Source organism: Rissa tridactyla, chromosome 1 (assembly GCF_028500815.1).
Source record: "Rissa tridactyla isolate bRisTri1 chromosome 1, bRisTri1.patW.cur.20221130, whole genome shotgun sequence".
NCBI classification, from domain to species: domain Eukaryota; kingdom Metazoa; phylum Chordata; class Aves; order Charadriiformes; family Laridae; genus Rissa; species Rissa tridactyla.
This window is the reverse complement of record NC_071466.1, coordinates 216,017,053-216,041,861: the sequence shown is the minus strand read 5'-3', so window position 1 is coordinate 216,041,861 and position 24,809 is coordinate 216,017,053. Positions and strand designations below refer to the sequence as shown.

General features: G+C 47.1%; 1 protein-coding gene across 3 annotated transcripts in view; it reads left to right on the top strand.

The window, feature by feature from the left end:
- PLXNA4 (plexin A4) overlaps nucleotides 1-24,809 on the top strand; it is a 477,975-nt gene that overhangs the window by 362,451 nt on the left and 90,715 nt on the right. For all 3 annotated transcript variants that reach the window (XM_054221427.1, XM_054221409.1, XM_054221417.1), the window contains exons 8-10: nucleotides 1,461-1,560; nucleotides 3,788-3,902; nucleotides 19,884-20,084. In XM_054221427.1, the coding sequence (XP_054077402.1) occupies nucleotides 1,461-1,560; nucleotides 3,788-3,902; nucleotides 19,884-20,084 (416 nt within the window). The remainder of the gene's footprint in view (nucleotides 1-1,460; nucleotides 1,561-3,787; nucleotides 3,903-19,883; nucleotides 20,085-24,809) is intronic.

Here is a 24,809-nt window from a genome sequence, read left to right as displayed (position 1 = left end):
GCAGCGTGCCAGAAGCTGGAATGGAATCAAAGGATGTGTGGCTCTGTAGCACATCTGATCCCTGGAGCCATCCAATCCTCACAACCTGTTTTAAAATATATGCAAGACGCTGGCAAAGTTGTTAAATACGAAGCGGTTAACAGAGCTGTCAAAGACGGCGGCAGCAGATGGGCAGCAGAGTCGAGGACTGGCAGCAAAATGTGTTTAGTGAAGTGTGTGGTGTCTGTGCGCGTGTGTATGTGTGTGCCTGTAGGTGGGTGAGCGTGCACGCAGGCGCGCCATGCGACGAATTGTCAAGTTTGCTTTAGCCTGATTGATTAATGAATCTTTCAGGTGAGGAGGAAAATAATACAGGTGAAAGGGCCAGCCAGGCTGAAGTCTTGAATTAAACATGGGTCCCTTCCCCACCAAATTACTGCAATTACTGCACCCTCTCATTACCCACAGCTGATGGGCTCTGAGTAGGGCTTTTGGCTTTGTGGGAAGAGGTACCAGTTGACTGCCCAGCATGGGAAAGGGAATGAGGAGATGGTGTGTAGGAGCTGAGATTCAGGTTTTGCGGTGGATGGGTCTGCTATGGAAATGGATTAGTCCTTAGTGCAACGGCTTGTGGATGTTCCTCACACTGAGCTTCGTTCTTTGTAGCCAAAAGCTTGGGTGAATAAACCTTGGGGTGAATGGGGTGAGCAAACCTGTAATCTTCCTGTTCACATGGGAATCTCCCTGTTCATCAGCATTTCCCAGGCTGCAGATAGGGAGCTCCGACCCTGTCCTCACTGTTACTTTAATCTTTGCTCTTTCCTCCATCCTGTTTTATCAAAGTACAGCCTCTCTTTCGGGGCAGGATCTGGGGGTGGCCTTCTTCAGGCATGGTTGTCCTGGATATTGGGCCCTATTCAGAGATGTTAAATAATGAGGGTGAGGAAAAAGTAGATCTTTCTTTATCCCCTCAGGAAAGCAAGTATGTTTATCTTTCAGGTGGTGTATGCACAGGCCACCAATGTTTGGGTCTAGCAGTCCAACCACAGGCCCCTTCTGGGGACAATATATGAACCACGAGCAAGGAAGAACTTCAAGGACAGTACTCCATTTTAATGGCCTCCTAATTCCAGACATCCATGTCCCCTCTTTGAGCTTAGCTTTCCTACTTGATCACTTCAGTCATCATATTTTTTGAAATTGGTGAGGTATAGACCTGTCATCATCATATGGCCCAGACTCTGCTCATAGGTACGATAATTTCACATACTCCACCATGCCAGTACCATAAGAGAGGGGGAGATGTACCTGTTGGAGAACCAGGCTCTAGAAGGATTTTATTGCACTTCCTACAGCTATTGAGGATAGACAAGCCAAGGTTTTGTGGGACAGCTCCAGGTTCAGACTGGTGGCATGGCCAACAGGGCTTAACTAGGTTAACAAAGCAGTCACACACTGATGTGTCTATTTTTTTTCACCAGGAGACCATCACATTGTCCAGCTTCAGCTCAAGTCCAAGGAAACGGGTATGACCTTTGCCAGCACCAGCTTCGTCTTCTACAACTGCAGCGTCCACAACTCGTATGTTAATTGCTTTTGATACTTGCTTTCCATTCCACCCCTGGATCTGTCACAGAACCCACTGCTGGCTGGGGTACATGTCCCTCAGGAAGCTGGTTAGGTGTGGAGGTGACCAGGGGTCAGTGTGTGACCAGTGCCACAGAGTCACTTAGGTGATGGTCAGCATGGTGGGATCTCTCCTGGGAAGACTGAGAGTAGTATAGTGACTATTTCTTCTGCTGATGAGAGTCCTTTGCAGGAAGGCATAACCTTGGGGAGTCGTAGATCCTCATGTGTCCCTCAGACAGAGGAGCATCGCATCAGTGGGAGCTGCCAGGGAAGGGAGTCAAAAGGGAGTCATGACCTCAGCAAATGGCCCCCTCATCTTCCTGTTAAGGAGTTGTTTGCAGATGGCTGGGTCCTGCCCACCCATATGCACCTCCAACCCTCATCCATGCTGTTGATCTCACCAGTAGGAATCTGCCCCAGGTGGTTAGCATGGTCTTGGGCCCTCAGATCTAGAAAGACAGGAGTTGCTGGTTTCTGCCTGATGTGAACTGAGCAGGGCACACTCAGTTGATTCCCTCGAGACCATCTTTTCCATCCTGTGAGCTCCTTTCCTGCCCTCCACCCCATTCTCCTGGGGTTTAGCTGACACCCAGGGCTGCGCAGGAGGTGCCCCACCAGAGCTGGTCTGCTGCTTTCCTGCAGAAAGATGCTCTTCCAGCAGGCTGATCCACCCCTGAGCAAGCTGAGCAGCTCTGTCCCCACCACCGAGCCATCAGAAGTGCCAAAAGCAGATAATTACTGCGGCTCAGCAATTCACAAGGAAAGGCAAATCCTATTTCCGTGTTCCTGCTGCTTTGACAAACAGTGTCAGAAAGCAAGTGTTGGGGGGAGAGCAGGAGAGATGGTGGTGTTAAATATTTATGGCATGTTTTGGTTTCTTACTTGACAAACTATAATACACTATCCATTTTTAATTTGATGTATCAGAGCAAGCACTTGTTACCAATTTGAAGAACAGCTCGCTGTACCAGAGCTGAAAGTGGATTTGAGTTGAGCGAGATTTCACAGAGACAGGGGAGAGGGTGTGCGTCTGCCTGTTGGGCTCAGCCAAGCTCTACTGGAGGCAATTTTTTCATTCCTGCCCATTAAAAACGCAGTGGCACACTAGGGCCAGGAAAATTTCCATCCCCAAGCCCCCTCCAAGGTACTTCAGAGCCTGCAGCTGCATGAAGATCTCCAACAGTGTGAGTGATCAGAAGTTGCTACCATCCGCTCTTTGTTTTGTGCAAAGAGCTCGTTATGGCTCAGTTTGGTTGCCGGTGAGCAGACATCGTATTAAATAAAAAAAAAAAAAAAAAAAAGAAAGAGTGATGTAGGTATAAGGCGTGCTATAACACAGCCAGGAGAGGTGTTTGCAGCTGTCACTTTACAGGGTCTATGGGGCATAGGAAAGCAAAAACTTGTAAGATGGAGGGAATGACCCTTTCCTATACCCTGAATAGATGACTTCCTAAACATGCCCTCTGCTTCTCGAGCAGCTGCTACAATTGTCTTTATGTCTCTGCTGAGATGAAGAAAAGAAGAACAGAGTTAACATGTTTGCAGAAGCCCCATCACCCTGGGCAGAACTCACATGAATAAGCCTGTGGGACACAGGGGGAGAAAATTCCCTGCTTCGTCCTTGGTTTCTGCCCTTGGTGCTTCCCAGTTTGTGTTTGGCCTCTGGATCATGTGTGAGTGGGAGGATTAGCCAGCGGGGACTGCTGGTGCACAGGACTCCCCTCCAAGGGCACGACTCCACCCACCACCACCTCCATTAGCCACCTTCCCATGATCTTGTATTTTTTGTTATTACACTCAGGATTTTGTTATGGGCAAAAAGGGGAATGCCTCTTATATATGAAGCCTGATTAAATGTTGTAAGAGGGCAACCAAAACACAACAATAATTAATATTACTCTAGTTACAATGATATGAGTACAATCTAAATTATCATCTAATTAATATGAGACACTTGTGATCACAGTGACAACCAGCTCAGGCCATGGCAAGTCCAGCATCAGCCTAAGACCTGACAATGTTGGGTCAGTGCAAAGCCCATGGCCTTCTGCTAGTGATGGCAAAACCAATGTTTGCTGGGCTGTATTGCCTGCTGAGAAACACTATCAGCCTCAAGGGATGCTCTTTTGGCTGACAGGGCCCGGCTGGCCAAATTACTACTCTTTCTCTCCATCTTCAGGTGTCTATCATGTGTGGAGAGCCCTTACCGATGTCACTGGTGCAAGTACCGCCACGTCTGCACTCACGACCCCAGCTCCTGCTCCTTCCAGGAGGGACGAGTCAAGCTGCCCGAGGTAGGCAGGGGCAGGGGGCATGCGTCGCGTACGTGGGCTGCTCAGGGCTGATGTCGCCTTTTGGCCTGGGTCAGACCAACAGTCCAGGAAGCCTTCTCCACCACTAGTCCCACCCTCTCCCTCTTCTGCTCACCTTCCAGGAGACCCTCACCTTTCCCTCCTCTCCTCTGCTCTGCCAAACCCCACCAGTGACCTGCCCTCTCCCTCCCATATACTACAAGGAGTGCATTACCTTGGAAAGCCACCACAAGCTCCCAATACCAGGGTACTGGGAGGGATGGAAAACACTGGGCATGCATCTCCTCCAGGAAAGAAGGAGGTTGCTTCTAAACAGAGAGGCTGCTGAGATCCAGGGAGGATTTCGGGCTATGTCCATAGTGTCAGTGGATTTCAGCCATGCTTCGAGGACCTCTGTGGCTTTGTGGGTTTGGTGCCTAATGGCCAGTGCATCAAACTGCCTCCAGACGAGGCTGGGGAATGCCTCATTGCCCGCTGCTAAGCTGAACTGGACCTTGGGGCTTCATACAGAGCTGGCTGGTGCGCTGCAAACGCTGGCTGGCTCGTATTGTAACTAATGAGCACTTGCAGACAAGTGGAGCTCGGGAGAATACAAATAGGAAGCCACTTAATTACTTCCTGTTCAGGAATGGTCTGAAAGCATCCTGGCCTGTCTGGTAAATGACCTGAGATGGCTCGTTGTTTGCCTGGCCCGAGGGACCAGTACCCATTAAGAGATCTGATATCTGCTGAACCACCTGGCACAAAGGCGGCTGCTGGAGTCTCAGGAAATGTGTGTTGCATTCGGAGGATGAAATCCCCCCTGCTCCCTGCGCTGCCTGCTGGGTCTGGTGTCTTTAACGTGTTTCCCCACCTACCCTCAGCCCATGGGCCAGGCAAGACAGTTTACTGTACCGAATGACACGTGTGGTGTCTTCACACACCCATGGCATCCCCCCTTCCCTCCCACCACTTTGTTGCTTCCTGGTTGAGATGTCACATATGTGCTGGTTGAGGTGTTCTGGAGCAGACATCCTGAACTGCTGTGGCATTGGGACAGGACATAAATATTCATGAGCAGGGAGGCTGCCAGTTCTTTATCTACCAGGATTCAGAATTTGCTGTAAACTTGCTGGAAAACTTGCTGAGGAGATGGAGGGCTTGACACCCTCCGCTCAGCGGTGAAGTGGTGCAGGAAGGCAGCCCAGGGTTCAGCCCTTCTGGTAGGCTACCCCAACCAGACAGACCCTATTCCCTCGCATGGAGCCTTGGCAGAGTCTGGCCAGTCCTGTGCCTTCCACTTCAGGAACTGTAGGGACCTCAACCTCTTGCTCAGGTGGCATTCCCTGGGACACTTTGAGCCTCCTGCTGTGCAATGCCACCACCATCTGTCTCCTCTGGTAGACTCCTCTGGTGTCTCATGTGCCAAGCACAGGACTCACCTTCCCAGTTCTCGCCTCTTCTCTTCTCCAACCCCCTGCCCAAAGTGAAGGGCCTACAAAATACAGTGTGTCTCCTCCTCCCTCAACCACACATCCCTGTATTTCTCACACTTGCTCCCCTCAGAAAGGAGATCATGAGAAGCTCTGTGTCATCCCAGTTCCTTAGGGAAGGGACTGGGGACGGCACAGCTCCTGGTCTTTATCTCTTCCAAGGTCTTGAGCTGCAGAACTGGGCAGGAGGAGGTGGACTCATTGTCCTTTCCAAATCTGCCCATTTTAGCACACCTTTTCTGTTGCTGCTTTATCACTTCTCATGGGGTTCCTTTATGAAAGGTATCATCTTCAGACTAGAAGACAACTCCAGTCTGGGGCACTTCGTCTGTCAGTAGAGGTTGCTCTTTCTCTCTTCTGTCCCCTTTAACAGAATTTCCTGCTGAGCTTCAAATACTTCCCCTCTGATCTTGCAAAACTCCTCTGTGCGATTTGCACGGCAGCAGGGAGAGGCACAAACCTGACCTTGGAAGACGACTATTGATCTACAAGGCAATGATAGCATCATGGGACACATTTATGTTGAATTGGTCATTGCTAATGAGGGTGGGAGCCCTCTTCGCTTCTGCAGCAAAACCATCTCTGGGCACAAACCTCTTTCCCATGGGAGACAACATTTGGCAGTCAGCTGCTCAGCTCAGGAGCTGGTTTTGATAACTGCTGCACAAAAGAAACACTTCTCAGCACTGGAACAACTGGACAATATCTGCAAGGATAATGGCCATGCAAACACAAAACTTTCAGAGATAGGTCTCTGCTTGACAGTGTGAGAAATGCCCTGTAGCTTCAGGGTCTTTCTCATTGCTGTCTATGCGTTGGTAGCCCTCAAGGACACTAGGCCTGGGGAAGGATGGCATCACAAGTGCACTCTGACAAACACAGATTTATTTAGCTCTCTGACCAGAAAAGTTTTGTCAAATGGCACTTTGAACAAATGCTGCGTATATCTCCCATGCTTCTCTTGAGAAACCATTTTCTCACTGACTCATCTCTCTTACTGAAATTTCCACTGTCTATTTTTTACTTTCACCTTTAATTCTTTCCTTTGCTGTCCTGTACCTATGCCTATTTGTTGAGTGGGTTCTTTGAACAATAGAAACCATTTGGTACCTTGAAGCCAAGCCTGGCTCTCCATTGCCCATCCAGACTTACACCCAGTTCCCAATGATATAACATGACTCAAAAGGTTGACAGGACTGAAGCCCATTTCCAGCCTTCTCAATGCCACCTTCAGTAGTGCTCAAAACATACCATTGCTTTAAGTGGTCCTCTTTTTACTGGCCTTTCATTTCCATCTGCAATGCTCTTTTCCATCCTTTCCTCTGTAAGCACTTGGAGCCCAGGAGGATGAGGACGGGATGTGTTCGCTACCGTCCAGGCAGGAGTACCTGCTAAATCAGTAAGTCTTGAGGATGTACTGATGGGAAACTGTACTACCAGCGTGGGATGGTTGGGCCATCCCATTTGTAGACTTCCCATGAGTCTGCTGAGCAGATTAGCATGGCCAGTTTCCAGGATCGTATGGTCTGATTGCACCAAGAGACTCTTTGCCAAGCAAACAAATATTGGTGTTACTCTGTCATATGGACTGGTGCCAGAAACTCCTTCCCTCTGTAATCATCATTGCTGGCATGCCAAACCTGCTCCCCTCCCCCACACTATAGCCTTTACATTCTCTTTGCTGATACACCCACCCCCACGTGATTTTTTTTCTCTCTTTGCCTGTACAGCATCTTACCATTGTGTGGGCTGAGGCTTCGTACTCTCCAGAAGGCCTGGTCTGTAAAAGGACCGACTGGGATGATACCCATCACCCCTGGACCAGCCTGGAGCACTTTGAAGGGAGTTTTGTGCCCTTGTGTACCTCCAGCTCCATCATTTCCTTGGCATATCTCACAAGCTTCTGGATTCCCATGGGCTCACCTACTTTCCTTTCAGGTCTTCTTCATGTGCTCTGAGAGGATCCTGGGGTTTTTACTGTTGTTGGTTTTTTTTGTGTTTGTTTGTTTGTTTGTTTTGTTTGGGTTTTTTTTCCTTGTAGTATGAGCTGTTGATTAATGTAGAATGCAGGATGAATTTGAGACTGATCCAGTGGGACAGCAGAAAGGTCTTGGCCATGACTCATGCTGTCCAGAAGGCAAAATGTTGTTTCTATCTGAATAGCCTGTGATCTACCATCCAGGGGTGCCATTGAATTGCACGATGGATAGCTGTGATCAGCCAGCCTCAAGCTGGGACAGGGCAGCTGTCCTACCACTGCCTGGCTAAACTAAACCAGAGACGGAGAAAGGACAGAAAAGTCATGTCCCTCACTATCAACAAGGAGCCACAACTTTTTAGCTGTCAATTGTCAGGTGCTCAGTGAATCAGCTCTACCCAAAGTAGAGATGAATCAACTAGTTTGGGAGCCTTGGGAAAGCCCGTGTTTGCTCCTGGTGAAGAAATCCAGCATGGTCATAAAGCAAGAGTATTTATGATTACGGCACTGAACTCAATCAAATAGGGTTGACTATGTCTCCAGATGATTAATGGCAGAAATGCTTCACCTTGGCGTATAATTTCCCTTTACAGAAGGCTTTCGAAAGCCAGGTCCACTAGCTTGAAATATACTGAATGACTCCTTGCTTGATAAAAGGGAGCTGATATTATTGCTATTGAGGGCAGGAAAGGAAAGGATGAGGAAAAAAAAAAAAAAGACATTTTAATACTGAAGTGGATTGTTGTTGTTTTTCCCAAAGATAGCTAGCTGGTGGCCAAAGCGGTGAGAATTATTCTTAAAGATAGAGGGGAGCAGGGCAAGCTTCTATTTTTTTTTCTTGGCCATCCTATCTCTGCTTTTGACATTTGTTGTTGACCGTAGCGAAAGTCATAGTGCAGGCTTAGTGCTGCACCACAAAGCATTGCACTGCAGACTAACACACTGTGAAATCAACCCTTACTTACCTGACACAATCACCAAGTAAGAGAGCTCAGTCATTTTCTTCCGTAAAGGGGCAAGACGGTCAACAAGTAGTGGAGGGAAATGGAGACATAGAGGAGTAAAACAATTGAAAGTCTCTGGTGTGATAGGAGCTTCAGAAACAGCACCCGTCTCTCCTGATATCTATTACCCAATACACCTGATTGCATTGTCCGTCTTGTCTCTGTAGAGACCTGCTGTGATCCAGCGGGGTAGTTTTCATGTCAGTGTTTCACAGACATCTGTAGAAGGCTGGGTATGCTGGGGCAGCCTACTCGAGTTGATGGGATAAAGGATTATGTCTTCTTTTGCGCCTTCTTCTTCTCTAAGATGAACACTATCTTGTTCCGGGCCTTGCAAGGATTGTAGCGTTGTGTGGGGGAAAAAGAGGGAAAAAAAATGGCAAAAGCCAAAAGCAAGCCTAGATAACAAATCTGTTATCCGCCGGGTTTAAAAGATACATAATCATTTAATTACCTTGAAGGAGGTTTTCATCTTTCCCTGCTCAGCCGATTTGCGTGTGCATGTGCTTTTCTTCCTCCCCCAAACAAGCCTTTTATTAAAAGGATTTTCATCTGCTGCCTAAAAAGAGAACAGAAGAAAAGATCTTGCACCAAAGTGTTTTATGTCGAGTTGTACGTGCTAATGACAGTAAAGCCCACATAAAAGAAACAACTGCTTCAAATATTAATTTGTCAAAAGCGATAGAAAGCGGTGTGAGCCGCATGCTGGCGAGCAGCTGCCGAGGAGCAAAGTGCTGCTTTGCCCGGCACTTGCTTGTGCCTCGTGCTGAACGAAGAGCTGTACCAGTGGCCTCTGCAGTGGAGTGCACTGATTTAGCTCTGACCAGCCACTTCTCCTTCTTGGGGATGGTATTTTTGGGAAACAGGGAAGAAGGCAGGGAATGATAGTGACAGCTCAACTTGAACTGGCAGGCACCTAAGAGGCGTTTGGACAATGCCCTAAATAATGTGCTTTAATGCTTGGTCAGCCCTGAAGTGGTCAGGCAGTTGGACTAGATGATCGTTGTAGGTCCCTTCCAACTGAAAAGATTGTATTGTATTGTATTGTATTGTATTGTATTCTATTCTATTCTATTCTATTCTATTCTATTCTATTCTATTCTATTCTAAAGTAATAATGCCCACATCTCCTCATCATGGGCTTTGTCTGCAGTAAACTCAGCAGCACCCTTCCCCACCCTACTGGTGCATCTCAGTCTAACTCAGGGAAGACTTTGCCCCAAAGTCTCAAAAAGCAGACAGGTTTTTAGAGCCCCCAAATGTCCTGCATTGTCCTCTTTGCAAGGTGCAGAAGGAAGATACGGTGCCCACCTCCTCCCAAAATGCACCCTGGTGGAAACGCCTAAGTGGTTGCACTGGTGAGGGGGTAGAAGACCTGCTGGGCCATCAGGTGAGAATGGTCAACTCCTCACTCCCTTGCATGGACAAACCTTCTGGTGATGTATCTTCAGCTGTTGCCGTGGCAACTGCTTGGTTTCCCTCCCACTCCTGTTTTCAGCCTCCTTTAACCCGGCCAGAGAGGTGGCTGCTGGAAGCATCAGCAGCACGGGGAGGAGAAAAAACCCATCTCTGCTCAAATTAATGCATCTCTCATTTCTCAGGGACTCTAATGACAGTTGCAGCGAGGCCAATACCAGCGCGCCGAATCATTTTCCACTGGTCGATTACCCGCTCACTTATCCTGGCACCTGTCTATCATTAAGGGGAGGGTGCGAGGTGTAGTTTCTATGGCAACTGCAGGCAACCTGCTGCCTTCAAGTGCTGTGAGCAGGCAGGGGGACCAGCAGGAGAGGCGAGGGGACCAGGAGCAGCTCTAGACAGGCAGCTGCCTGTGGCAGGAGCAGCCACCCCATGCAGATGGGATCTGGCGTATTGATGCATGCATTTCATGGCACCTGCTTTTAAGCAGCATAGGGGTTTGGCATTTATCATCTATTTAGCTCTTAGAAGTGTTTCCAAGCACGTGGGATGGAGTTCAGTCTTGTCGGCATCCTGTCCAGGGGGAGGCAGGGGTAATTGGGGAGGAGGCTGTAGCTGGTGGTTTGGATCCAGCTGTGGCTTGGGGCTCCTGGTGGTTTGGCATTTCAGCCCTCATCCACCGTTACAGCCCTTTCCAAGAAATGGAGAGTGGGTACATTCTCTTTAGAGGGCATGCTTCAAATAATAATAAGAGGAAAGTAAACACAGAAATGGCAGGCCAGGCAGAAAGCTTCATGGAGTCCTGTTAGAGCATGAAAATACTGCTCAGAGGCAGTATCACATAGCGGATGAGGCCATGGGTTTTATTTCAGCAGATGAGAGTTTTATTCCTGGTTCTGAGTTGGCTTGGACACGTTCACCTTTCCGTGCCCCTGTTTCTCTAACACTCTCTTCTGATTTAGGTAAGCACTTTCTGTTAATGGGTGCTTGTACGGTTCTTAGTACCTGGAGCTGCCATCTCGCATTGGGGCTGTTCATAAGAAGTCTCTGAGCATGTACAAACAAATTAGATAATTTGCTGTTTGCAAGTCGTACTGACTTGCACTGAGGTGAAGAAAAAGATGGAAAGCCTGTGCATGAAGTGGCTTCTGTTATTTTTGGGTACCTTTTGTCATCTCTGAGCTTTTCTGCCCTGCAGTCACCCAGCTGGCAGGGGAAAAAGCTGGTAACTTCTTCAGTTTCCGCAGTAACTTGTAGCATGATTTCTGATTATTATGGTGGTGGATCTGCAGGAAATCTGTCCTGGTGCAGGGCAGCTCCATCATGTCTCTCCCTGTTGAGACCTACAACCAAATCACAACAGGAACCGAGAACTGATGGGAAAAGCCTTCCCTGTGAGCGATTCATCCTCCTTTAATATACAACTTGTTTTCTTAGATCTTAGCATCTCCAGCCACCATATGAGTGACTAATCAAGGACCTGTTCATGTAATTTCTAGGAGTAACTCAGGGAGATTAGTTTGAATGGAGATGTAAGAAGCATCTGACGCTCCATACTGCGTCCCTGCTAAATGTTACTCATAACAGTTTGGCTGCTCATCTTTGTAGTGCAAGATTATTTATCTCGCAGGACAGAGTGATCTCAGAATGCAACCGGGTAATATTTATCCGTCCCTGCCAACACAGCACCCTTTAAATAACGTGGGGAAGAGCTTATGATGTTTTGATAGCCTGGCTCAGTGCAATGCCATTGTAATGCCTCAAGTGTCTATGGGATTTTTTGGCTATCTGGACATCTGTTAGGACTGCTAGGATCTGTATGGCACCCTGCAGTTTGAGGGAGGAAAGGCAATTCCCCATTCGGACTTAGTCCAGGGTGATGGCTAGGCTTTGAAACAGGATGATTTTGCTTTTCTCCATTGTAGCATCAGCTGCATTCACTGGTTTGGAATATGTGCGCTTTTGGGACCTGGCCAAGGAGATATATTCTCAGGATGCTGAAGCTGCAGATAAGAGGTGAGGCTGGAATGTGACTCCCACCCTGCTTGGGGCATCTGCAGGAGGCTGAGCTCAGACCCTCCTTCCCCACCTTGTCTTTAAGCATGAGTCCATTTGCTTTGGCTTGGATGTTATCTCGTGCTGTCATGGATCCTGGTTAAGGGGGAGGGTGACAAGAACCATGATATCATGGTCCTGACCTTCCCACTGTGGAAGCCAAAGTATTATGACTCTTTGGGCTTCTGTCCTGGTTTCTGAAGGAAGTGGGATTGCATCAACATGGCCTGTGTGCACCTCCGGTCCGTCACTTACTCTGTCTCCTCTGTTGACTTATGAACTCATTGGCCATTCTTGGCCTTGTTGGGCCAGTCTGGAGCTCTTGGAGGTACCAAGTTCCTGCTAACTTTGTAAAATTGGGCAGCTTCAGGGAAGAAATAGACTTTCAGTCCTCTCTTGGGAAGGAATCACTACAGTTTGGGATCAATCCTTGTTAGACACCAGAAATACCCCTATGAGAGTGTTGTCATGAGAATCCCTGTCGCTTCTGAGGGACCGTTGTTTGGAGAATGTCCCTTATGCATGCAAAAAGCATTTGTTGGCATAGATGTATAGGAAAATTAACTTTGTTGATTAGTGACATGTCGATGTCATTGGTACCTACATGGATGAGCAGTAATGGGTATTATTGCAATGCTCAAAGTTTGCAGCCTCGTTGGGCTACTGGGGTGCCATGCATAGATGTACAGTGCTTTGATATACATGAAAGGTCTCGTGAACTTCAGATGGAAGTCCTTACAGAAGGACAGAAAGTTGGCTAGGCAGAAGGATGCAGACTTAGAGAAGAAATTCATCACTGCTTTATAAGCTGGTGTGCTCTGCCCTGTGCTTTACACAGGGCTTTGCACAATCCAGTTTTACTATATGTGCTATTCTGAAGGGCTGCCTTACTTAACCAGGGTTTTCCTTTAACAAATGACGGATTTTGTCAAGTAAATACACCATTATCTTGTCTCTTATGTATACACCACCTTCCTCAATGCACACATTTATATTTCTTCTAATTTCAAAACCAGGCAGTTACTTGGAAAACACCAGAACTGAGACCACTTGCACATCTCCAGTATCCCCTCTCCTTCGAGCAGATGTACCTAATGACACAATCATCTACTATTTTTGTCACTAGTCCACTCCCTTCATCCAGTGACCAGAAGGCTCCTGCTCTCCGGATCATTACTTTTCCTTCAGAGCATGTATCAAAGCAGCAAAGGGCTGAAAGCAAGCTAACATTGTGTCTCTATTTAAAAAGGATAAATGTGGTGCTTGGATAATTATGGCAGCCTGACCTTGATCCTTGTGAAATAATGGACCAGCTGAGAAAGACTCTATTAATAAAGAATTAAAGGAGGGTAAAATCATTAATGTTGATCAGCAGAGATGTGTGGACTGACTTCAGAGGCAGAATAGTCCTAGGTTGGGATCAAGCTCTCAGCAGACCTGGGTCATTTGCCAGCACTGCCTGTGTGGCCTTGGGGGAGTCACTTTGCTCTGGATCAACGGGATTCAGCAGTGAGCCATGCGAGAGGAGTTAGTTATCTTCATTTAGGTTCTGCTTTTCGAGTATCTGCTCTCTGGTGCTCAGCATTGCTCTCTAGCCTTCACAACACTGAAGCCAGGGACCCAAGAGGCTATGGCAGCTAAGCTAATGATCTGTTATTGATCTGTTGGTCTCCCTCCAGCAGTGGTATCTGTACACCAATGTGTGCAAGCCACCATTGAGGTCTGTGAGGTATGTAGCTGCTACGGTGCTCAGAGCTTCAACAGGGCCAAATCTCTTCTACAGACTGAACACCGACGTCCAGGGCAAACACCTTTTCCCAGGCACCAGAATCACTTGTGATATCTGACAAAAGAGAGCTGATATTTGCTCCTGAGTGCATGGAAGACTCTTAACTAGAAAGGAGCCACCAGAAGTGACAGCGATGCAAGGACTCAATTATTCCTTTGTTGTCTCTGCAGATGTTTACTCTTCCCATAAATCCTGTTGATTTCTCCTCATCAGCTGCCTTTAAAGTTCTGAGCATTTTCTTCATGTATTATTACTTTTGCTGTGGCAATAAATAAGCACACCATCAATCAAACTAACAACATTGTAAACTTAGGAAGTGCAGATAAAATATATGGTGCATTAAAAAATACTTTGACCGGGTGAGCTTTTTTGTAGCTGGTTTGCTTGCTGCTGGTGCCGATGTAAATTTGGGGGAAGTATATCCAGAAATTTATGGAGCTTGGAATCCTGCCTACAAAGCATTGACCTGATTCCACTTTATAACCTAATAACGTTCCCCGGCACTGTTCGTGTAAATTTTAAATATAATTTTATGATGCTAAGAATTAGTGGTGTAATAATGTAAACACAACGTGGACTGTAACTCACCCCTTCCCCTCCCGCGCTGGGAATGCCAAGCTCCTTGTTGCTTCCTTTTCCAGATTATCCTGGGGCTGAGAAGTTGTGCAAGAGTTTAAAAGTGATTCATGGAAGGAACCAGCTTGTCAGCCCTGAACCCCGAAGCCCTCTGTTTGCAGCAGTACAGGGTAGCTGCTAAACAAGCATCTGCTTTTGCTCGGGTGGTGTCTCAGCCCTGACCTCGGGTGACCATGCTGAGGTGTGAGAGGGAGGTTCAGGCAACATATTCCAGGCAGCCCCTGCTGCTTCTCATCTGCCAACTTGCTGTTTTGCTGCTTTTTATCCAAGTGCAATCTGATTCCTCTAAAGTTAATGACAAAAAAAGCCTTTTTATTGTTTGTTTGCCTGTTTTCCCTCTTTTTTTTCTCCTTCCTTCTTTTCCTTTTCTTTCTCTTTCCCTATTTCATTTTGGTTTTTAATGTTTTGGTTTTTTTTAATCTAGTCTAATTAACAGAGCATCCAGATGCTGTGGTCTAGATATCTTTATAAAGACACAGTCTCTGTCTCTCATATTTTACCCTCTTGGCTTTATTACAGCACAGAGTAGGAGGGTGAGAGAGCCATAGGGGACACAGGGAAAATGGTACACTGCATCTCAGCAGACGAGATGAACACAGGATGTGTTGTATTTACATAATATATGAGTAAATAGCTATGTAAGTATTGTTTCCTGTGGGGTCCCGAAGGGCTTTATTGAGTAAATTATGGTCCCCACTTAGGTGCACTTTGTGATCATGTTCCTTCCGGGCAAGGTAGCTTGGATAAGGCACAAAGATGGTTGCTGAATGAGGGGTATTGAAAAGAAAGTCTTTAAAAAAACCCTGAAGTTGAGGATGAAGAAATGGATTTTGATGGCAGGAGAAAAGGGGAGCTAGATGCTTTGAGATGAGTAGTGGAGGAATTGGTGGTGGCAGCTATGTCTGGTCCTGAAAGGAGATGACTCCTACTCTTCTGGGAAAGAAAGGGTGAGAATCCATTGCCAAGAGTTGAGTTTGTTTTGCCAAACATGCCTACAATGCAGTCAGCAAAAGGAGAGCTCTAGTTTCCTTCTGTAGAAAGGGGAGATCTAGCTAATGCTACCAGGGAGCAGTATGAAGGAAAAGTAGGAAAGATTCCCTCACCTGAATGCTCTGGATGACAAGAGATGCACAGGGGAAGACAAGTGAACTGGGACACCAATATAAGGTGGAGACTGTTGATAGGTGGATGGGTCATTGCGTTAAACCCTCAGGGACGTTCTACCTGTTACCATGCAGGACACCTATCATTCGAAATAGATGAGACCCATTTTCCTTTGGAAAATGGAAAACACATCGATGAGACTTGAGACCCTGATCCTGGCCATAAATAGAGACAGAGTGTGAAACTGTACAAAATAAGGGTACAAGAAACCCCACACAATATCGCAAGACTGTGAGAGATCCCTACAAGCCTCATCCCTAGGAGAGGATGATAACTCAGAGTCTCTGGTCAGTCTCCAGCTTTGACTGGAAAATAGCATGGTGAAATCCTCGTGAAATCATAACTATATATGTATGACGCACCATAAAGGAACAAAACTAATTAGTTCAGGGCTAGGACCACACAGCCTGAGAGAGGTTTCATCACCCTCTTTAGCAGAATTCTCATGATGTCTCTCACTGGGGATTCACTCAGGTATTGCTGTGATGAGGGCCAAAACACATATGTGAGAGAAAAGGAGAGAAAGGGTTCTCATATTTCTGAGACTCCATTATTTCTGCAAGCCGTAGCAAAACACATTTGCAGGCATTCTATGAGGAGCTATAAACAAGCAAAATTAAACTACCATCGACCCAATGAGTACAGCCCATTTCATGTGGTGTTTTCACTGCAAAAGCTCTCTGACTTGATAACTGGCAAAATTTGGTGATTTGAGGCGTGTGTCGCTGCTGATACGAGTAATTGGCAAAGGTGGAGGATATTATTTTAAAGAGCCTGACTCATTTGAAAGCATTTAATGAGCAGAATGAAGCTACACACACAAAATTAATCAACAAGAGTCCGCTTTTAAATGTGTTGCCCTAGTACAGATTAAACTGGATTTTAGCTCCTCTGGAATCTGAACCAGCTCCCATTAGAATGAGGAGAAAGGCTTAATTTATTATATACCAAAGACAAAAGGGATTGGATTGTGCTCTTCCTTGGTACAGTTGTTGTCAGTGGATGTTTTTATCTCCCTACATCGTGTGAAAACTGTGGTCTTCCAACCTAGGTGATGTCCGTTGCAGAAGAAGGGTGAAGAGAAACTACATCTGCTAGAAAATGCCCAAGATAACTCTTTTTTAATGACACTTCTGTTTGGGTCCTGCTGCAGGATCTGCTCTGAGCAGGTTGATGTTTTACCCTCAAAAATATAAACCTGACCAGGGACCCAAAGCTGACTGGGTAGGGCTTGACACAGGCTGCAAAACGAGTACTATGTTTGAATTCAAACCCAGAACCTAGTCCAAGCGCCGAGGTTTTATGCAGTGCATCACCCAATGAAATTGCCTTTCGCCCCCCCCCCCCGCCCCGTTTCAATTAGAAAGAACATTAGGTCAATCAGATAATGCCACATTGGGAGGATTTCCTCTTTATGGCGCTTGCCTCTTCAATTATCTATAATGAACTTCCTCACAGCACTGCAAAGCTTTTTATATGCAAACGAATCCTGTTTTGGGGCTGCCGCAATCACTGCTTGTTAATGAACTTGAAACAAGTGTTATCGGAAAGGTTACAGCACCAGTGGTGGTGGTGGGACGGGATAAAGCTAGACAAGAAAGACCAGCCTGCAGAGCTGGGATTGGCCTGCAGGTAACATAGTGGACTATCTCCAACCCCCATCCTCCAGCCCCCTTCAGAGGCTTTTCTGTTTGACAGACATCAAGCAAAATGCCCACTCTTGGGAGATGGCTGCTCAGCAGCAGATAGGGCTTTCCCATCCTCCTGTCCCACTGATTCACTCTGCCAATGCATCTCTCTCAACTCCTATTGCTGGGGAGAAAAAAAATGAAGATGATTTTGCCAAGGTCTTTTCTTATACCAGGAGAGAGAGTGAGGGAGCTGATTCAGAGGCCTCAGGACATGCTGGGCAGGTGAAGGGGATGATTCAGGGGGTGCTGAAGCCATGCAGTCCCAAAAGGTATTTACACATGGTATCTGCTGGTGTGATCAGAACTGGAAACTCTCACTGCTGTTTTAATATAGCCAGGGGCACCTCCTTCCCCTGCGCTCTGGGTTTTTATAGGTCTAAGTCACCCAGGGTTCGATTATCCCTCACTTTCTCGTGCTGAGTAGCTACTTAACCCCGCAGCTAGCCTTGACGCTGGTGTGCCTTGGTAGGGTGGGGTCATTGGACTCAAGGTTGGAAAGTCTTTCCAGACTTTTGTCAAGACAAAGACTTCTATGACACTTTAACCATTGTGTTTCAGCATTAATAGTTCCCTGGGGACATTTCCTCGTGGGACAGGACAACAACAAGAGCAGAGAGTGTTGGCCTCAAGCACTCCTGGGGGTCAGACACAGCCTCTTTCCACACTGACTGTGTCTTGTGCATGATGAGGTATAAGGCATCTTCCACTCCTGATATACTCGGCTTCCTGGAGCCTCCTCACACGTCTCTGCTTGTTGAAGTGCTGCCCACCACCAGGATGCCCAAGACAGCAGAGAGTCACAGTGGTAAAACTCATCACTGCAATTTAGTAGCACATGGGCTTGCCTCCTCCAATCCTTATACCATCCAGCCAGGTTATCATGGTGGCCTACTAAGCCTCAGTTTTTTGGTAACACTTATTAAGTTAGACCTTGTGCCAGATTAGACACCCAAAACGGCCACCAGACCCAAGATGGTTTGCCTCCATCCAGCTTCAGTGACTGTGTGCTTGGCTGTCCTGGTTCTGGTGTTAGCCTGGGCAAAACCATTGAAGTCCATCAGCAGCTGTCGAGTACTTACACCATTGGCATCACCCTATCAGTGCAGATGAGAAATCAGGTTGCTCCAAAGGGCTCTTCAGCCTGGGATCCCCACTAGGACAGACAGACCTTGGGGACTGAGGAAGGCTTCTGAACTTCACTGCAGTGATGGGCTGGGTGGTTACTGGATTTTCTTCCTGCCCCTGGCGATAGATCAGCTCACACCTGCAGTCTGATGATTGATGGCTCCTGTAATTCTATTCCTGGTTGGTGTAACTGCAGATGTTAAACGTCTAATCCATTTCTTTATCTTCCTAAGCTATTTGCTTCAGTAAGAAGCTTCCACCATCTGCTCTAACAAACTCCCAGGCTTTCGTAAGCCGTAAATTACACTTTTGAGACTTTCAGTCACTCTCCCTACTTTCCAGCCGTGGATCGGTCATCTTCCTCCTGCCGTCCATTGCCCACACCTAAGATTAAGCTTGCATCTCTTTATGTAAGTTGTCTGACTGTGCTCGCACTAACTGGACCTGGCTCTAACATTGGGCAGGAAAGGCTGTGATGGTGTTTCTCTCCGTACTGGGCAGGGTGGCTGCATCATCTTGATACCATGGTGCTCTACAGAGGGCAGGCAGTGTGCCAAACACAGTGCAGAGAAGAAAAAGTGGCGACGGGCTTTCTCTTGGCATCTAGGAGTTGAAAAGTCTTAAAAGAGGGGACAGCCAGGCACTCACAAGTGATCAAGACAGCGTGGTCTGTGTATATGACATGCTTGTGTTTTGTAGCCTGTTGTAGTGTTTTTTTAAAGGATCCCATTTTGTATCAAACTGCCTTGGATTAGCCAGGCGAACGCTGCAGTAATTTCCTAAAGAGTTGATAGCTTCCTAGAATACATGAATTTGACAGCTTGCAGTTGTCTGATTGTACTATGAAGAAGCAGTGCGTTGCTACTCTAACTAAAGCTGTGCAAATTAATGTGACTTTGAATGAAGTCTTCTGCATCGCAGCTTTGGATGCCGAGACTCTACCTGCGTGAGGGACCCACCAAGAGGCATTGGATTAGCAACATCCACTTAGCATTGCTTCTTTTGTGAAATAACAGCAAGCCTTTCCAAGGGATCTCCACACACTGTGTAACAGTTGTTTCTTGGGAGCTGGATTCATCTGTAATAAATATTCTGTCCCCTTCTAAGCCAAAGAAAACTCTCTTTGTAACAGCCCAGACTCTGTAGTTTACAAGATGTCTTGCTGGAGCTAGGTGGAGCTGTGCCTTTTGTACAACGGTGCATTGGCTGTTGGGGAGGCAAGGAATTATTCTCAGTTTTTTGCTTTGTTCACTTCTCATGTCATGGCATTGAGACTAGGATAAGTCCCTGGATGGGACATGATTGCTTTCCCAGCACCTGATTAACAGAGCAGGTATTAAAAATCACCAGAGGTAACTTCCTTGGGTCCTGAAGGTTGAGAGTCTGTAGCACGAGCAAGGGAGATAGGAAAGGATGGACTGTAAAAGAAATCCTTCCTCCTCTTTATCTGAGCCTTCCCAGTAATGCTCCTTGAATACACTTGTAATAGGCTGAGGCCCAGGGAGATGCAAAGGCTTTCTAATTGCTTGAAGCGAAGCGTGAAGTGAGAACGTTGAGAAGCATCAGAGGACCCCACCTGAGGCTGGGAAACCCATGTGCTGACTTGGCGTGTTGTTTTCTCTCACCCTAGGACTGTCCCCAGCTGCTGCAGGCAGAGAAGATCCTGGTGCCCGTGGAAGTCATCAAGCCAATCACGCTGAAGGCCAAGAACCTGCCCCAGCCACAGTCGGGCCAGCGAGGCTACGAGTGCATCTTGAACATCCAGGGCAATGAGCAGCGGGTGCCTGCGTTGAGGTTCAACAGCTCCAGCGTGCAGTGCCAGAACACTTCGGTGAGCAAGTCCTGCGTGCTTGGGAGAGGTGCAGGGGCCAAGGAGGACCATGAGTGTCTACAGCACTGTCCCAGTGGGATCTGGTGTTGTGTTGCAAGCCTTTTTACCTTATTGCGTACCTGATTCCAGCCATAATCAAGGAAAGGCTGGTTGTTAACTTGCAAACTGCCCTTTTTGCTCTTTAGGATGGCTGGTGTCACCCCACAGGAGTTGCTCCTGCCCTTGGATCCCAGCATTTGGCCATGCTGGAGCACCTTAGCCATGACCCATGGGCATTACTTGCAGCTTAACCTGCCCCATATCCTCACAGGGCCACATCCTTGTATGTATTCAGAAGGGTTTCAAAAGGACAGGTGTTCACATCGACACTGAGAATTAAGGTTATTATGTGGGGTTTTGGTGATGGGACATATAAAACCCCATATAAACAGTCTGACAGACGCCAGCATGTAACGGGTCCAAAGAAGGGCGAGATGCCGAAGGTTTGAGTCCAGCCTTCCTCCAGTCTTTGACTCACTGCGTGACCTTTGGTTAGTCCCTTTGCCTCTACCCACCTCTGCTTCCTCATCTGCAGTGCAGGACCAGTAACCCTACTCCCAGGGATCCTGTGTGAGTCACAGTGGTGTTGTCACCGCAGCAAAGACAGCCTTGGGGGCAAACACTGGCATCTGCCGGGAGCTGTGCATATGTGCAATGGTGGTCTCTGCTTCTCCGGAGGCTTCTCCATGAGATTCATGTCTCCCAGACATGCATTTGAGTCATTCTCATTGCTGCCACTACGAGATGATTTATTAGTCAAAGAGCTAATTACAGGCTTTAGCCACTTCACTGCAGCTCCGCCACTCCATGCCGGGCAGTGCTTGTTAAAATCCGTCACAACATATTCTGCTGCATTAGGCAGCGTGCTGAAGATTATAGGCAGTTCACACATTTTACGATTTGTCGCAAACAAGCAGCTTCCCAATGACACTCTCGTATTTTGTTCCTTTGTCCCCCTCCCTCCCCCTGATTTTCATTACTGGTTAGTGGCCGTGAGCATCCAGGTCTGAGGTTTCAAATAAGAAAGCATTGCACTTTTAAAAAAAAAAAAATTATTTTACAATAGTGAAAGCCTGCAGCTAAAGGGTATTATATGGACCTGGGCAGATTTTATATATGTGTCCAAAAAGTCTTAGCAGGGAAGACAACAGCCACCCTTTGGAGTCATGAATTTTCTGACACATAGGCATCAGCATGAGGTATCTCGGGATGATTTTAAGCACAGTTAGGCTGAGTGGGGGACTGACTGCCTCAGCAGTCCTGGAGAATCTCTCTCAGCATCCGAGTTTGTGGTATCCAATAAATGAGCCTGGTTTTCAGAGGTAATGATGTCTGTTCCCATACTGCATGCTCCAAGAAGTTGCCAATGTCTAGGATAGAAGCGGGCTTCGATGAACGCCCAGAAGCATTTGCTCATGGGATGCCTGAGTGCTGCGACAGCACCATGTTGATTTTAATGCTTGTTTTGATGCCAGAACACTCAAGGCTACGCCTGAGCTGTGCAGGGTGGCAGGGTTGGGCCTCGGATTAATGCCAAGGCACTCCATGACCTTGCTGCTGTGCGGTGTCTGTAGGATGCTTGTCCTGTGTTTGGTGGTGGCTAAGGTGGACCTCTCTCTCCTCCAGGGAGTGAGGCTTATTTTGGAATAGACTCAACTCTTTTCTATCCTGTTTTCTGCCTCCTCTCTCCCTCTCCTTCTCTTTCCTTCTCTTTCCTTCTCTTTCCTTCCCTTTTCTTCTCTTTCATTCTCTTTTCTTCTCCTCTCTTTCCTTCTCTTTTCTTCTCCTCTCTTTCCTTCTCTTTTCTTCCCTTTTCTTCCCTTTTCTTTTGAAGGCACTTTGACTCTCTGATTTGAGTTATTATTTTTTTCCTGCGAAATGTTATTTCATTGTTGCTCTGAATTTGCCAGACACTGAGAGAAAGAAATGTGGAAGGGAGAGCCAGACAAAAGAAAGAAACATTCACACAGATACAAAAAGGGAACAGAGAAGCCCTGGCTCTGTTTGAGCAGGTGGCAGAGGACACAGACAATGGGGAAGGAGTGCTGTAGATATGTCTCCATCATGATTATTTCCTTCCCTGCCAGAATTAGCATTCAGTCTGAAGGCACTGTGATACAATGAGCCCCTGCTCCAAGGGTCACCTGGCTTTAGAAACAGCCGGGTGAGCTTGTTTGCAAATTGAATCAGCCCCCTTCGACAGAGCTTTTTACTCAGCAGAGTTGCTGGATGAGACACTGAATGTAGCACCTGCATTGCAGGCTTGGAGGAGGTCCAAAGGAGGGTGGGAGGATGTGTTGTGATGGTGTGTCCCTGAAGGGATGCTATCCTGCCAGCAGATCTTTCTGTTGGTGATGCATGCTAGACTAAGCAATCATTCTTGGCTTGTTTTCCTTCATAAGCCTCAAGATCTACCCCCTCCCGTCATATGCTAGGCACCAATGAGCTCAAATTCAGCTCTTGTCGAGTAATTTCTGCAAAATGCAGGAGTTTTCCTCCTTTCACACAGGGTAGGATCAGGAAAAAGCTTTAACTCTTGCTCTCCACTGCCTGGTCCCTCAGGGTTTATACCAGGATAGCTGAGATCAGAACCGTCTTACGCAGGCACTTTTCTAAGTGGTTCCAACTTCAGTTAAGAGATGTTATAAGGACACCCAGGTGGGACCAGCCTATCTGACAGTCTGTCAGTAGTGTCATATCCAGCACTGATGGTGCCTAGGTGCTTGGTCCAGTCAATAGCCAGCTCTGTCTCTCCCCCCTGTCTTTCCTGGAGATATTTCATTTGATAACAGCAATAAGTCACTGCAGGCAGCACGCTTCGGGACAATTATTGTTCTTGTCAAGTGGTTTGAGACTCGCAGCTCTGGGCTTTGTCCTCTATCACACCACCCAAGGCACGCAATTATCACTCGGAGAGACCCTGCCTGCCATTCCTTATTGCACTTATGATAGCTCTGCCGACAGTCTGGACACAGAGTGATGGGAGGAAATGAAAAGGAGGAAAGCTAAGGAGGCATATAAATAAGTAAGTAAAAACATCAGCAGAAATGGCTGAAATTGCTAGATCTATTAAGGCGGAGAGCAGTCTCCCCAGTGGGAAGCGGTGGGATCCCCAGCACTTGCAGTCAGCCCAGTATTAGCAGCCTTCGGCATGAGGAATAGGGAGGTGGGTGAGAGATGACCCACCTGACCGTGCCATGACTACTTCAATGACTAAACCCACGTTCTTGCTTGGTGTGAGCCTGCCCATTGCCTGGCCTTGGCACACACAGGCCGCACACACTGATTTCTAGCAGCAAAATCCCTGCTGATAATTTGCCTCGAGTCCTTCACAGGTCTGTGTGTCGGGAGACCCAAGATGGTACAGCTGAAAGGGCTGTGTAACACAGGGATAGGAAAAGCAAATATGTTTTATTTGTCACATCATTGCACTCGAGCAAAAGATCTCAGAGGCATTTGACTCTGTGATGTGGCTCATACAGTGGAGGATGTGATAAAAAAACCCAGAGCTGGGAAAAAATGAGGAGCTATTCACAGAAATCATGGGGAAACGCACTTATGGGTGGCCGAAGGAAGACGAGCACGGGGCTGTGAGTTGTACATATACTTCCCTATTATTACGGTTCATTATTATTATTTACCTACATTCAAATGCCACAGAGAAACCCCAAATCATGATGTGGACTCTATTGTCCCGGGTGATAGCCAGACATAAAAATTCAGTCCCAGATCTGGGAAGCGAAAAGTCCAAGAAGATGGGATGACTGTGGGCAAGAAATTTTCTGCCTAAAGTTTATGGATGGAAAATTGATGCAAAGAGGGATTGAACGATTTGCATAGGATCACACAAGGAGTTGGTGGCAGAACCAGATACAGGAATCCATCCCCAGACCCAAGCTCTAATCACATGATTGGGTTTTGTGCTGTCAGGGAAAACAGGCTAACACTAAAATACTAGTAAAAGGATGCTTGCTTGCAGATGTTTCCCCCTATTGGACATGCTCAAGGTACAAGGGGGAAACATCATGTAAGTGCTCTTGGTTTATTGTCCTACATGTGCCCAAACCAAACTACCAAAGGGCTTTACCCAGTGATACCAGCATCTCAAAATGTCAAGCATGGCTATGGATTTGCACAAACTGCATGGCTCAGAGGTCTGTAAAGTTGAGTTCCTCTAATACAGAGTACCTGCAGTAATGGGAGGCCCAGAGCAGCCAGGAATTTGAGATTTCTGATATGCAAAGTATCTTTCCATGATGTTTGCATAGCTGTGATTTTGCAGCCATCCTCTTGGCCTGAGGATAGTGGACTTCCAGTAGACAGTCGGTGTGTTTCTAGTAACTTGTGTACAATATGTTAAACCACTAACAACACGGCAAAATAGCCAAGCGATGTGATGGGCTCATCCCATGTCGCAGGAGTATCTCTGCTAGTGAAGAGTTTAAGAGACAAAGAACTGGTACTTGGGAGTTCAAAACATACTGCGTGGTTCATGTGAATTACAACAGCTCCTTCTAGCAGCTTTTGGGCATTTCCTGATGAGAGACAGTCTGCTTTTCTGGAAGGGCAGCCTCTCTTTCTCAGTTTGGGCCTCTAAATTGCCCATAATTTTCTGCTTTGATTTGATTTGCATGGCGGGAATCCAGATTTGGCAGACTTAGGGACCAGATTTACCTCTTTTCAGCA